Here is a 14959-nt window from a genome sequence, read left to right as displayed (position 1 = left end):
TATATATATATATATATATACACACACACACATATATATATATATATATATATATATATATATAATGTACATACACACACACACACATGTCTGGTTTATTACCCTTGTGGGGACTCTCCATAGGTGCAATGGTTTTTATACTCTCCACACTGTATTTTCTATCCCCTTACCCTAACCCTACCACTAAACCTAACCTTTACAGAAAACTTTCTGCATTTTTTCTTTTCTCAAAAAAACTCATTCTGTATGATTTATTCACTTTTGTACCCATGGGGACCTCAAGCCAGTCCCCACAATGTCAAAAATTTCAGGTTTTACTATCCTTGTGGGGATATCCAATGTAGCAAAAACAAGTACACACACACACACACACATATATATATATATATATATATATATATATATATAGGCTAAATCTATTATGATAACATCCAAATACAGGATAACCAACAATCGTAAGCAACTTTTATAATCTAAATCTGTTAGGAAAACATCCAAATACAGGATAATCAGCAGTCGTAAGCAACATCACCCATGTGATACATCACACACTTTATTTGCACTTTTGCGCGCACTTATACTCCCAGTCGCAGGAGGCCAGTATTGTTATTTACATGAGGTAAAAATTTCCGCTTTCTCATTTTGACAACTGTCATGGCTTCCATGTTACCGTAATACTCAAAATACACGAGAATTCACAAAAAAGGCTTATTGTTTCTCCTCAGTGGTGAACTGCTAAAGAAAGTATTTGTTACGCCAAGATTACTATGCTGCAGTAAAAGATCATTTAACTCTTAAAGGAAATACGTCACACTAGTGTGCTTATTTGAAAGTCAAAATTTAATTAGGATTGTAAAATTCCTGTGCGCATTTTTGGCGCTTTACGGTCAAACACTTGCGGCTGTAATGCGTGCAGTGAGAGTGTGTGCAGCGCCCCTGGCCTCGAATGAAACACACTGGATCATCAGTAGCAGCTTTTCATTGAGGGAAACTGAGAGAAAGAAGAGGGCTGTCAGAGACTTCAAGCAGACTGTATTTCAGGAGCGGGGGCCAAAAAACCCAGGCGGGCAAGCGTGTGAAGGCAAGAAGGCAAATCGTGTTTAGCCAGAAATGACGGAGGTTAGCGAGATATTGATGTCGGTTCTGTCTACGATTCGGGTTCCGAGGCCCGGAGATCGTGTTCACAAAGACGAGTGCGCCTTCTCATTCGCCAGCCCGGTGAGTTCAGTAGTAGCATGCGACTGCACAGTCATCGCGCACTTTCGAGTTTTATTTATTTGGTTTTTGTTTGTGTAAGGTTGCTGCTTTGCTTTCGTCATTCCATGAGCTGTGATGTTTGCTAACTAGCGCTCATTGAGTGCACTATTTTCCTTTTATTATGTCAAGCGAGTCAACATCGTGATGTTGACTCTACACTCTTTAGCCACATCTTGACTAAACCACTTAAATTTTAAATGATCATCTTATATATATTACTTTAGCTAGCTGTGAGCTAGTTATAACGCTAACGTGAGCTAGCAAAGTTTGTTTTCTTGATTAGTCTGTGTGCTTCTGTATCATGCGCGTGAATGTTATTTTGTGCACGTGAGACAGCCACAGCCTCACTGAGCGCATGGTGCTGACCAATAGCATTTTGTTTATAGAATTCTTTCCTGTTGTTTCAGGAGAGTGAGGGAGGCTTGTATGTCTGCATGAACAGCTTTCTCGGCTTTGGGAGTAAGTACGTAGAAAGACACCACGCCAAAACCGGTCAGAGAGCTTACCTGCACATCACCCGGACCCGGAAAACACAGGTAAGCACAGAAACACATCTCACATCTTTCTGTACGTTTAAAAATAATAAGCATGCATGGTTTAAGTGCAAGTTCAAAAGTCTCCAAACGGTTAAAAAAAAATGATTTGAGTCAAACAGGTTTCCTGGACACTCCTCCTGTCTTTCATTGGTTAGACAAACAGATAGCCCCACCCTCAAACGTACGCCATTGGTTTAGCCAGTTTTGCTGTTTCAGGTTGGGTGGGACAAACAACATTTAAGAGGACTTGTATGGCATAAATGATATTTCTTACTTAAATATGTAGTAGAAAACCCATGAAAGATTTACAATATTTAAAAATCCACATTGTTTTATATATATATTTCGGACTGTGTGTAAAATATATATAAAACAATGTGGATTTTTTTAAATATTGTGCATTTTTAATTGCCTATTTCAGTACGAGACATCATTTATGTTATATTAAGCCATACAATCTTAATACCCGAGGTTCCCTTTAAGGTCAACAGTTGGGTTCTGCAAGTAAAAATCAGATTTATTTTCTCCATAGTGGAATTTGCTTTTAACAATAATTTATAAGCCATTAAAGCCTGACCAACTGTGAGCTACGAGGTTGTTAATCAATGACATATGCTTTTGCTGAAGCCATCAGGCCAGATTATTTAAACTAATATTTTAATATAAGCAAATTTAACAGTGGAATTCTTGATTAAAAACTACATTCCCCATAATTCTTCAAAGAAATCTCCACCAGTAAAACATAACAAAAGAGTGCACACCCACATTCATAAAGCACTTCAAATTACCTGATTTAGTCTGTGCCTGTGTTTAATTTTTAAAAATGTTTTACTCTCATAATGACCTCGACAGGCTTCGTCCCTTCAAGCTTACATTCATCTATCTCCACTTTTGAGTGCCACGCCCACCTCTCAAATTTCAATAAGCAACTGATGGATAGAACCAAAAATATTCGGCAACATTTGGAAGAAACGATCAGTGTCCACACCTGTTTCTGTGACTTTAAGTACAGTCTTGAACTTTTGTCTTTTGGTCCAAGTATGAAATGCTGTGATTCCCCTTATAGCTGATTGGTTTGGTTCGTGACTTATAACTCTTTCACTCTTTTATTTTTAAAATCTCTATGGAAAAAATGAATTGGAAACATACTTCTGAAACAAAAGGCAGCTGAAAACGTGAGTGGGTGCTGTGGCACTGTACTGCGTTTTTAAACATTTTCTGGCTTATTTATGTCTTTGCAAACAAATATGGTATAGAAAAACATTCTAACATTAGAAGAAATGTTAAATATTGTATTAAAGAAAGCATTTTAACATATTTACGTCTTTATATAATATAACCTCATTTAAAGTGCTGATTCATGGCAAATATAGACTAATCTTGTCTGTGTTTCAGAAGGAAGATGATAACAATTCTGGATCAGGTGACCCTCCAAAAAAGAAGCCCACAAGACTAGCCATTGGTAAGCCCTTGCATTCTTTAGCCCTCATGCTAGTTTACTTAGTTTTGTGTTAGTATGTTTATTTTATGAAACAGCTGATAAGTTTGCATGTGTTTATTGCAGGGATTGAGGGAGGGTTTGATGTTGAGCAGGAGCAGTATGAGGAAGAGGTCAAGGTGGTTCTGTTCCCAGACAGACAGGAAGTGACATCAGATGATCTAGCCTCCATGCCAGATGTTGTCCGGGAACGGGTGAGTCATTTTTCACTAAGTAGATAAATATACATAATCATAGAGCAGACTTTGATTGGCTGTGTTGGTGTCGTTGCAGGTGTCTCTCTCGATGGCCGGGCTGCAGGCAGCAGACTCAGTGTCGCACGCTTTGCAGGTGCAGCAGTGGGACGGAGAAGTGCGACAGGAGTCAAAACACGCAGCTGAACTTAAACAACTCGACAATGGGCTCAAAATCCCTCCGAGGTACTACATGTGTGAATGTTGTGGACACATTTGATATGTCCAGCTAAGCTCTGTAAACATGATCCTAGGAGGAAGTTAGAGTAAGTGGTTCTTTGCATTTACATACTTTCATCTTTCTTTCAGTGGTTGGAAGTGTGAGGTCTGTGACCTACAGGAAAACCTGTGGATGAATCTGACAGATGGGAAGGTTTTGTGCGGCCGGAGATATTTTGATGGCTCAGGAGGGAATAACCACGCTCTCCTGCACTACCAGCAGACTGGATACCCACTAGCTGTCAAACTCGGCACAATAACACCTGACGGAGCAGGTGAGATTGTTACACAAAATGTGCTGGAATCTAATTAAATCATGCTGATGTTGAACTTTTCAAACCAGTAAAAAGTTAAGTATGCTTTACTGTTAACTACAGCTGTATTTATGATGACATTGTGTGATGTATGTCTTTGCAGATGTCTATTCATATGATGAAGATGATATGGTATTAGATGCTAAGCTTCCAGAACACCTTTCTCACTTTGGCATCGATATGATGACTATGGAAAAGGTACAGTCATCCCAAAATTTTCTGTAAGATGGGCTTTCATTCATAAAGTGCGTAAGAAGCTGTTTTTTTTTGTGGTTTTCCTTTCTCTTTGTTAGACGGAAAGAACCATGACTGAGCTGGAGATCGCAGTGAACCAGCGTGTGGGAGAGTGGGAGGTGATTCAGGAGTCAGGTACCACTCTGAGGCCTCTGTGGGGCCCTGGGCTCACTGGTATGAAAAACCTGGGAAACAGCTGCTACCTCAACTCTGTCATGCAAGTGCTCTTCACCATCCCAGACTTCCAGACCAAGTCAGTGCCTCTCAGTGTTTATCAGACTGTGTGTGTGTGTGTGGTTGTTGTTTTGGTGCCATATACACTACATTTCAAAGATTTGGGGTCAGTAAGAGATTTATTTTTTTTTTAATATGAAATTAATACTTTTATTTAGAAAAGAAACATTAAAGGGGCATCGGATGCAGAGTTCACTTTTACATGTTGTTTGAACGTTAATGTGTGTTGGCAGTATATGTACAAATCTACCCTATAATGATAAAAATCCATACAGTGGTTTTTAAATAATCTGTAAAAATAATATCTCCTTTTTCAAATCAAGCCATTCTCAGATGCCTGTCGTTGTGCGACACAGGCCGCTCCCACAATAGTTGATTGACATGAGCGTCTTACCTTAGATCAGCTGTAACAGTCCGACCTCCACTGTTTTGATGCCGGAGCAAGGATGTAAGTTAGACAAGAATATCTCAGATTGAGCGAATGAGGTGTTGTGTTGCTGGATGTAATAATGAATGTAGCGGTTGTCATTTACTCCCGACATCTGAGCCGCTGAAGATGCAATGGATTACATTTGTTTGTGAAGGGAGTGCGCCTCACGATCTATATAAATGTATCTATGTTCGCGTAAATCATTCGTGATCCAACTTCACCCACAGCAGAAGTGAGTATTTTCACTAAGTGTTTTTTTTTTTTTTTTTAATAAATCTCTACAATTACCTTTCCTAATAACGTGCTAGTTCGCAAGTTTCACAGCTAAACGCGCTAAATGTGGCTGAAGTAAACAATCTCTCAGGGCAGCAGAGAGAAGAGGGGGTGGGGCGAGCAGAGCTCATTTGCATTTAAAGGAACAATCCCTCAGAATGGGATGATTTTTGCAGAGCTCAGAGTTTTACACTACCATTGAGAATTTTTTTACAGAAGTATATTATAGACTTCATTAAGACCCTAAAGAATCATATCAACTTGTGGAAAATGGGCATCTGATGACCCCTTTAAAGACAATGCTACAGAAGATTTCTGCTTCAAATAAATGTTGTTTTACTTTTTATTCATTGAAGAGAATGGTGAAAAACATTTATTTTAATACTATTATAAGTGATACTATAAACAATGAATATTATTTAAAATGTAAAATTAACTGTTGCACAATAGTTTGCAACACTGATAATAGATTTGTTTCTTGAGGACCAAATCAGCATATTTAAATGATTTCTGATAGATCATGTGACACTGACTTGAGTAATGCCCAGTGATGGGAATAACACCATTATAAATAAACGGCGTTACTAATGGTGTTATTTCTTTCATTAATGAGTAATCAAACGAATTACTGTTTCCCCCATTACAACGTTGTTACCGTTACTAACAATAAAATGAGGTGTTACTATAATTTATTATATTATAATTTTATTTATTGGTTCATCTGAATGGATGCGCAGCGTACCTGTATTTGACAAACCGTAAACTCTAGTGTGAAAGTACACGACTAGTTGTCACTTTCTCACACATGTAAAGAAAGATACAGAGTGAGAGAGACTTACATACCATGCAGAGCTGATGCACTACATGTAAACGATATTCTTTGCTGTATTTTTCTGTCAAAATAATGGAGCTACTCTAGAATTCTTCAGCTTTTAAGAACTGCCAGTTTCTCCAGTAGTAGGCGGAACTAATGCGCAAATGGCAGTCTCATTGGCTGGTACTCACCTATTATCATCCCTGTTTTGATTTCAGGAAATCAGTTTGAGCGAATGCAGACAAAGTGATTATTATTTATGAACCCAGCGGCTCATTAATCCTTAGTGCGTTTTATATTGTTATTAATAGTAGAATTCGTAGTAGTTTTATCTAAATTGGACCCTGGATCACAAAACCAGTCATAAGCGTCATTTTCTCAAAATTGAGATTTACACATCATATGAAAGCTGAATAAATACGCTTTCCATTGATGTATGGTTTGTTAGGATATGACAATATTTGGCCGTGATACAACTATTTAAAAATCAGGAATCTGAGGGTACAAAAAAAATCTAAATATTGAGAAAATTGCCTTTAAAGTTCTTCAAATAATGTTCTTAACAATGTATATGACTAATCAAAAATTAAGTTTTCATACATTTACAGTAGGAATTTTACAAAATATCTTCATGGAACATGATCTTTACTTAATTTCCTAATGATTTTTGGCATAAAAGAAAAATCTATAATTTTGGCCAATACAATGTATTTTTGGCTGTTGCCACAAATAAACCCCAGCGACTTAAGACTGGTTTTGTGGTCCAGGGTCACATATTATAATGCTTTCATATATTTAACTGTGCCATTAAGTTTTATGTATGTGTAGTAGTAGTCAACTTTTAATGTGGATAAAAACCTTTTTAATTCATTTCAATTTCTTTCATTTAACATATTATTTGGGGGCATCTAAGTTATTTTACATTTTTGAAGTTTTTTTTTTTTTTTCTTTCAAAGTAATAGTTACTTTCCCTGGTAATTAGTTACTTTTATAATGATATAACTCAGTTACTAACTCAGTTACTATTTGTGAGAAGTAACTAGTAACTGTAACTGATTACTTTTTTAAAGTAACATGCCCAACACTGGTAATGGCTGCTGAAAACTTAATTTGAATGAAATTTTAAGCATAAGAAATTTTTTTCAAAAACATTACAAGATCTTACTGACCCCACACATTTGAAGGGTGGTGTACGTGTGTATTAGACTTGTACGTCTTGTATATTTTTATGTTCATATGGAACTTTTGCTGCTGAAATAAAGTGTCTAAGTGCATTTTGTCTCCTCTCACTCTCTTTGATACTCAGATATGTTTCCAACATCGACAAGATCTTTAACGAGGCTCCCAGTGACCCCACCCAAGATTTTAAGACTCAAGTGTGAGTACCTGTCCCACAAACTCTCACTTGCACACATACTTTAAAATATCACTGTGTTTACTCTAAAATAATTCATTCAGCTCTTTAGTCCTATTAAAGGGATAATTCACCCAAAAATGAAAATTCATTAATTACTCGCTCTCATCTTGTTCCAAACCTGTAAGACCTTCATTCATCTTCTTAACACAAACTAAGACATTTTTGATGAAACCCAAGAGCTTTCTGACCCTGCTTAGACAGCAATGCGACTGACACGTTCAAGGTCCAGAAAGGTAGCAAGGTAATTGTTAAAATAGTCCATCAGTGGTTCAACTTCAAATTTATGAAGCTACGAGAATACTTTTTCTGTGTAAAGAAAACTCCCGTTCTGGGCCTTGAACTTGTGTACCAAAGATGAATAAAGGTTTTACAGGTTTGAAATGACATGACGGTGAGTAATTAATGACAGAATTTTTATTTTTAGGTGAACTATCCCTTTAAAGATGATACTGAAGGAGCTTTAGCAATACTATATATCCAGTAGAGGTCGCTGTATATCAACTTTCCCTACTACCTGAAAGAGGGAAAAAGCATGATTATCTGCCTTGTTTGTATCAAAGAGCTTAAACACTGTAGCGATTTCATGAAGTAACATTTCATTTCCACTTTTAAAAATCAGAGCAAAGCTGGGATATGGCCTTCTCTCAGGAGAGTACTCCAAGCCAGCCCCTGACCCCGGAGACGACCCCAGTGCCTCCTCTGAACCCAGGGTATGTACACACACATTTGGTCTCATTCATAAAAGATGAGTAGAAGTTACATTTAAATAATTCATTAATAGTTTTGGTATGTAATGTGACCATTTTTGCAAGAAAATACAGACATTTGTTCTGTTCACGTTCAGGAAAAGCCATTTATAAATGTGGATTTGTTTGTACAGGGTGACCAGGTTGGCATAGCACCTCGCATGTTCAAAGCTCTGGTTGGACGAGGCCACCCTGAGTTCTCTACCAATCGGCAGCAGGATGCACAGGAGTTTCTTCTTCACTTTATAAATATGGTGGAGGTAATAATAATGATTTTCTCTTACCTTGTCTGTTTTACACTACTTACTTCTGCATTCGTTCATTTTGCCTTTTATGTCTTTTCAGAGGAACTGTCGGTCTGGCATGAATCCCTCAGAAGCTTTCCGCTTCTTAGTGGAGGAGAAGATCGTATGCCAGCTGTCACAAAAGGCCAAATATACCCAACGTGTGGACTACATAGTCCAGCTGCCCGTTCCCATGGACCAGGCAACTAATATGGGTTAGACACTCATAGTATGCTTCTGTGTATCCATTCCGTTTTGCCTTTTCTCTCATTTATCATCTCTCTGTTTATCAGAGGAGCTACAAGAAGCAGAACGTCGCCGGGAGGAGGCGGAGTCTACTGGAGCCCCTCCCCCCGCAGCACCACGTGCTCAAATCCCATTTGCTGCCTGTTTGGCTGCTCTCAGCGAACCGGAAACACTCACAGATTTTGGAGCTCTGCAGTGCAAGCCAAAACCACTGCCACAAAGTAATAATATATGTTCAGTTCTCAATTAGTCTTTGGTTTTCTTATATGTGTGTAATAGTGTCTTTAAAATCTTTGTCTCTTAGGACCACTCGGTTTGCTTCGTTTCCTGACCATCTTGTCATCCAAATTAAGAAATTCACCTTCGGCCTGGATTGGGTTCCTAAAAAACTCGGTGAGCTATTTTTTTGGCTGTTTGATAATGTAACATTCATTTTGCGCAATTAATTCTATAATTTTAAATAGGGATATAACGATATCAAAATCTCACAATACGATAATATCGCAATATAAAGTCCACAATACGATATTTATTGTGATATTTAAAAATAAATAAATAAATAAAATAAAAAATGAAGAATTGGAAAAAAAATGACAATTTTGTGCATTTTAAAGTTAAATTATTTTATCTAATGCACTTTAAGAGTTCAAAATTAAGAGCTCCAACCCATGTTCTGAACTAAGAAAGCTTAAGTCTGGAAAAAAGTCAGTGAATTAACTCAACCCTCTTTTTATTTGTGATATACTGTCTCAGTCTACATTCACACTGGTGTTTTAGGAAGCCAAACAAATTAAAATATATAATAATAATAATAATAATAATAACAACAGTGACAGTAATAGCCATATATTGTAAAACAGTTACTGTAAAATAAATAAATATAATATTTCATAGGTATATTGTTTTCTGCTTTACACTACAGTAGGGAAATTATAATACTTTGTTCCTAATTTCTACACTCGAAAGAGATATTTTGAATTTGGACCGCAGTAACGTTACCCATTTAAACTGCTTTTATTTTGACGGAAGCAGTAGTAGAGCTTTTATTTTGACGTTAAACTTCAGCTTTAGTGAAAACAGGCTTACAAAAATGCGTCTCACTACAAGTCTAGTGAAATGCTGTAATCATCTGCCTCAAAAATAAAGCAGAACTGGTGGCCATTGTGTTCCCAAACGTGCACTAAACTCACAGCACATGCAATAAACGAGTTATTTGCATTGACTGTGAATGGAGCCATTAAAGCAGCAGGTCATGAGCAGAACGATGTGCGCACTTAGCTTTGAAACACGCAGTGAAAACGGATTTGATGAAGGGATTTAAGCCATATTGTGCTTTTGGTTTTGGTTTGTTTTACAGATACTGTGTCAAAGCATAATAGCCCAAAACACAACTTTAAAGACCATTTAATTTAGAACAAGACATTTAAATATATTTTAAAAACTACACTTTTTTTTTTTTTTTTGCCCGGAAGACCTATTGTTTCATGTCGTCATGTGACCATGATAATATTGAGACAGTTTTGCTATCGTGATATCACAATATTGATAATAACATTTTAAATTTTGTTAATATTTTCTTGTAATTATTTTAATAGATGTGAGCATTGATGTTCCTGACACACTGGATCTGAGCGCACTCCAAGCCATGGGACAGCAGCCAGGGGAGGAGCTTCTGCCAGAGGTGGCCCCACCTCCTCTCATGACCCCTGATGTGGAGGTTAAAGGTATCCTGGGCTCCCACGGCAACGAGGAGGACGACTCTCTCTACTCCCCACTGCTGTGTCAGTCTGTCTTTTCTCCTCTTTCCGACTGCATCTGTCTGTCACTTAAGCCTGTCTGTCATTCTTACTTTTTCCTTTGCTTTCGTCTTTGTTTACAGTGTCTATTTTATCATATGTGTTTGTTTTAGTTTAGTGTAAACACATTTTTATTTGCTTTATATAAGTATTTCATACAGTGTTAATATTTAATATTTAGTTTCAATTAAATGTCATTTGTTTTGGATTTAAAAGAATAGTTCACCTAAAAATGATCCAATGATTTGAAGAAATTCACCATTAAATCACTTGCTCACCAGTGAATGCTCTGCATTGAATGGGTGCCGCCAGAATGAGAGTTCAAACGGCTGATAAAAACATCACAAGTAATCCACACGACTCCAGTCCATCAATTAACATCTTACGAAGTAAAAAGCTGTGTGTTTGTAAAAAACAAATCCTTCATTAAGGCATTAATTAATGTAATTTTAAACTGTCACTTCTGGACGAATAGCTGTCCATAATTCATAAAAATGCTTGCTCCACTGAAAATGTCCATCGACTGTTGTGCTCTCACAACAAAATCTGCTAGCATATTTGGTTAAAACTGTTTTGAACTGTTTTCAATTTTAAATGGTGCATATTTCTCTCCTGATTCAGATGAGACGACTTTTTCACTGAAAGATGTAATGATGTATTTTAAAATGGCCAGTTTTTCATTTCACAGGATGTTTATTGATGGACTGGAGTCATGTTTTCGATCATTCTAATGTTTTTTTTTTTTATGAGCTGTTTGGACTCTCATTCTGACGGTACCCATTCAATGCAGAGGATCCATTGCTAAATTAGGGCTGTCAAACGATTAATCATGATTAATCGCATTCAAAATAGAAGTTTATGTTTACATACTATATGTGTGTTTACTTTGTATATTTATTATGTATATATAAATACACAAACATATTTTTAAAAAATATTTGTGTATATATGTTTATACCTTGTATGTAATTTAGATTATAAATTAATATAACTATTTAAAAATATTTTTCATCTAAAATATTTTTCCTTAATATATACATGTGTGTGTATTTATATACATATATATATATATATATATAATATATAATAAATATACACAGTACACATGCACACACACATATATAGTATGTAAACAGAAACGTTTATTTTGGATGCGATTTATCACGATTAATCGTTTGACAGCCCTATGCTAAATTTCTCCAAATCTGCTCTGATGAAGAAATAAACTCATCTTCATCTTTGGTGATCTGACGATGAAAACATTTTCAGCAAATTTTCATTTTTGGCTGAACTGTTCCTTTAAGTGTTGGTTTACTTTTTAATTAATATAATTTTCATTAGCATTCAGTTAGTGTAATTATTCTGATATGGAAACATGTCTGTAGAGCACTCTCTTTCTCTGTATGTCTCTCAGCTCCAGTGTTGGATGACTCCACAGTGTCTCAGCTGTGTGAGATGGGTTTCCCCCTGGAGGCCTGTCGAAAAGCTGTCTACTACACGGGCAACACTGGCATTGATGCTGCTATGAACTGGGTGATGGGACACATGGAAGACCCCGGTAAATACATTCATCAATGAGTGTTAGCTGTGAAGAGGATTTAAAGTAGCGTGCAGATTTGCTGTAATATTCTCTATGTGATCTTCTGCAGATTTCTCCGCACCTTTAGTGTTGCCTGGATCTAGTTCTGCTCCTGGCACCACACCCACGGAGAGTCTACCTGAGGAACATCTAGCAACCATCGTTTCTATGGGATTCAGCCGAGATCAGGCCACTCGTGCTCTCAGAGCTACGGTGAGACACGTCAAATGTATTTCTTAAAGGATTCATTCACTTCTTGAAAAAAATTTCCATATGATTTACTCACCTACATGTCATCCAAGATGTTCATGTCTGTCTTTCTTCAGTCGAAAAGAAATTAAGGTTTTTTCTCCTTATAGTGGACTTCAATGGGGATTAATGGGTTGAAGGTCCAAATTGCAGTTTCACTTATTCCTCCAAATGAGGAAAAAGAGTCTTATCTAGCAGAACAATCGATCATTTTCTTAAAAAAAAAAAAAAAAAAAGATATGCCTTTTAACCACAAATACTGATCTTGTGCTGACTCTGCAAGGCACATGAGCATCTTCATGCATTATGTAATCATGCTGTCTTTAGTTCTTCGTCTTTGTACTCCTGTTCAAAAAGGAAGCGTAGAGTGATGAACTCATCTCATTTTCTCCTCCAACTTCAAAATCGTCTGACATCGTTGTTTTACCTTTTTTCGTAAAGGGGTGTTGAGTTTCTTTGCAAGTTTGTTTTGTAAACACTGGTTCAGTGCTTCTGCCTACATCACGCATCTGTGATTTATGTAATGCGTGAGGTTGCGCTAGTGCAATATGAGGATTTGTGGTTAAAAAGTGTATTTTAATTAAAAAAAAAAAAAAAGACAGATCGTTTCACTAGTTAAGCCCCTTATTCCGTGGCAGGGATCATGTAGAGCCATTTGATGCTGCATAAAAAAATGAAATTTGGACCTTCAACCCACTGATCCCCATCGAATCCACTATATGAAGAAAAATCCTGGAAAGTTTTACTCAAAAATCTTTCTTCAGTCAAAAAGAAATTAATGCATGAACATCTTGGATAACACGGGGGTGAGTAAATTGTAAGGGAATTTTTATTCTGGAAGTGAATTAATCCTTTAACCAGAGCGATACAAAAATATTTATTGATGCTTAAAGCTGATACCAAAAGTATATTGTCCCCCTTTTTGCTTGCAACCCAATTGCTACATTGGTTTTTACCTCAGTTTAAAAAAAATTACATTTCTTTTAAAATTGTGACACCCAAGAAGTGGCATCATTGAGATTCTCTAATTAAATGCATTTAAATCACACAAATCATGGTCATAAATTTTGGTAACGGTTAGCAAAAATTGCCAACTTGATAATATAAATAGAAAATGAAATCTGCTTAGGTTGACGATCAGTATGTTACTGCTTTGTGCTTCCTTTCACGCCATTTTGTTAATTGATGATTTCTTTGAGATTCAAATCCTGTCTGTCAATTTCTGCTTTTAGAATAATATTCTAGAGCGAGCTGTAGACTGGATCTTCTCTCATCTGGATGATCTGGAGTCCATGGATGTGTCTGAGGGTGGGCGCTCAGAGGGAGGAAGTGAAGCCAGTCGGGAACCTCCTCCAGGACCACGTGTCCGTGATGGACCAGGAAGTATGTTTCTTTGTGGTATTTATTGATGACCATTGTCAAATATTTAGCTCTCTTCTCATGATTCACATCTTTACATTTCTTTTGTCCTGAAGAGTATGAGCTTTTTGCGTTCATCAGTCACATGGGAACGAGCACAATGTGTGGTCATTACGTCTGCCACATCAAGAAGGACCAACAGTGAGTGAAATTCTCTACCCTTCGGTGTACTCCTTTCTCTCTCTATCATTTTCATATGCAGCTCATCATTTTTTTCCCTCAGTATTAATGCATTGCTTTTTTTTTTCAGGTGGGTAATCTTTAACGATCAGAAAGTTTGTGCCTCCGAGAAACCGCCTAAGGACTTGGGCTACCTGTACTTTTACAGAAGAGTGGTGGAATAGAGTAAACTAGAATAGCATTTTCTCTCCATCTCTGTCACACACATGCACACACTCTTTTCTGTATCTGATCTACTTGAACAGTAGACCCAGACTCCTGCTTCTGAACTGATGCACCATTTAATAAGTCAAAGCACTTCTCCATCAAATATATCCACTACCGAGAGAACCCAGACGTAATGACGGAAGGAGAAAAAAAAGATGTAGGATGTGCGGATTAGAGTGTTCTTACTCGAAACGCTTATGTTGTACAACGCCTTACCACACACACACACACTAGTCTCCTTTGTGCCTCCCCCTGATTGGATAGTGGCTGTTGTGACATCATCGCTTTTAGAGCTAAGCTCCACCTTCCTTCCCTTTATGTGTTCCAGAATGTTTCTGCAAATGTTTAATGGCAAGTAAATGTCACTAAATCACAAAAAACAGCTTAATATTATATATTGGAATTTTAAATTTAAAAAATGAATGCAAAAGGTATTGTGCAGTTTCACTTTTTCCTTGTTTTGTTCTCCTTTTTGGGGGGGAGGAAAGAATTCCTTTTGTTCTTTTTGCTTTAAAATAAAAAAAGTGTCTCTTTGCTTCTGACTCGGTGTATTGCTTATGGGTGTTTATAAAGGAATTTTTCTTTTGCCAAATGCAGTGTCAGCAGTAATAAACATTTTATGTTTATCACAGGAAAATTTAAGTAAATGTGAATGCACGTTTACTGATAAATGTAAAAGCATGAAACACGTTCTAAGTGGACAAAACAACACGAATGACATTTGGTATTTTATCTGGTTAACAATGGAACAGTGTGAATCAACATGACGTATAATGATTCATAAACGTCTGCAC

The 14959-nt window shown here is 36.8% G+C and overlaps 1 protein-coding gene across 1 annotated transcript; it reads left to right on the top strand.

The window, feature by feature from the left end:
- The first annotated feature begins 887 nt into the window (after positions 1–887).
- usp5 (ubiquitin specific peptidase 5 (isopeptidase T)) lies at positions 888–14700 on the top strand. The gene is given in 22 exon segments (XM_051130708.1): positions 888–1218; positions 1665–1793; positions 2957–2968; positions 3189–3255; positions 3358–3485; positions 3565–3710; positions 3834–4018; positions 4161–4255; positions 4351–4544; positions 7349–7420; positions 8079–8169; positions 8340–8465; positions 8551–8704; positions 8783–8911; positions 8914–8956; positions 9040–9128; positions 10331–10516; positions 11946–12089; positions 12181–12323; positions 13592–13742; positions 13835–13919; positions 14029–14700. Coding segments are annotated over 22 exon segments (2571 nt in total). The 5' UTR covers positions 888–1110; the 3' UTR covers positions 14123–14700.
- Positions 14701–14959: the final 259 nt, after the last annotated feature.

Source organism: Labeo rohita, chromosome 16 (assembly GCF_022985175.1).
Source record: "Labeo rohita strain BAU-BD-2019 chromosome 16, IGBB_LRoh.1.0, whole genome shotgun sequence".
NCBI lineage: Eukaryota > Metazoa > Chordata > Actinopteri > Cypriniformes > Cyprinidae > Labeo > Labeo rohita.
Note: the sequence above shows the minus strand (reverse complement) of the source record. Positions and strands in the feature narration are given on the sequence as shown.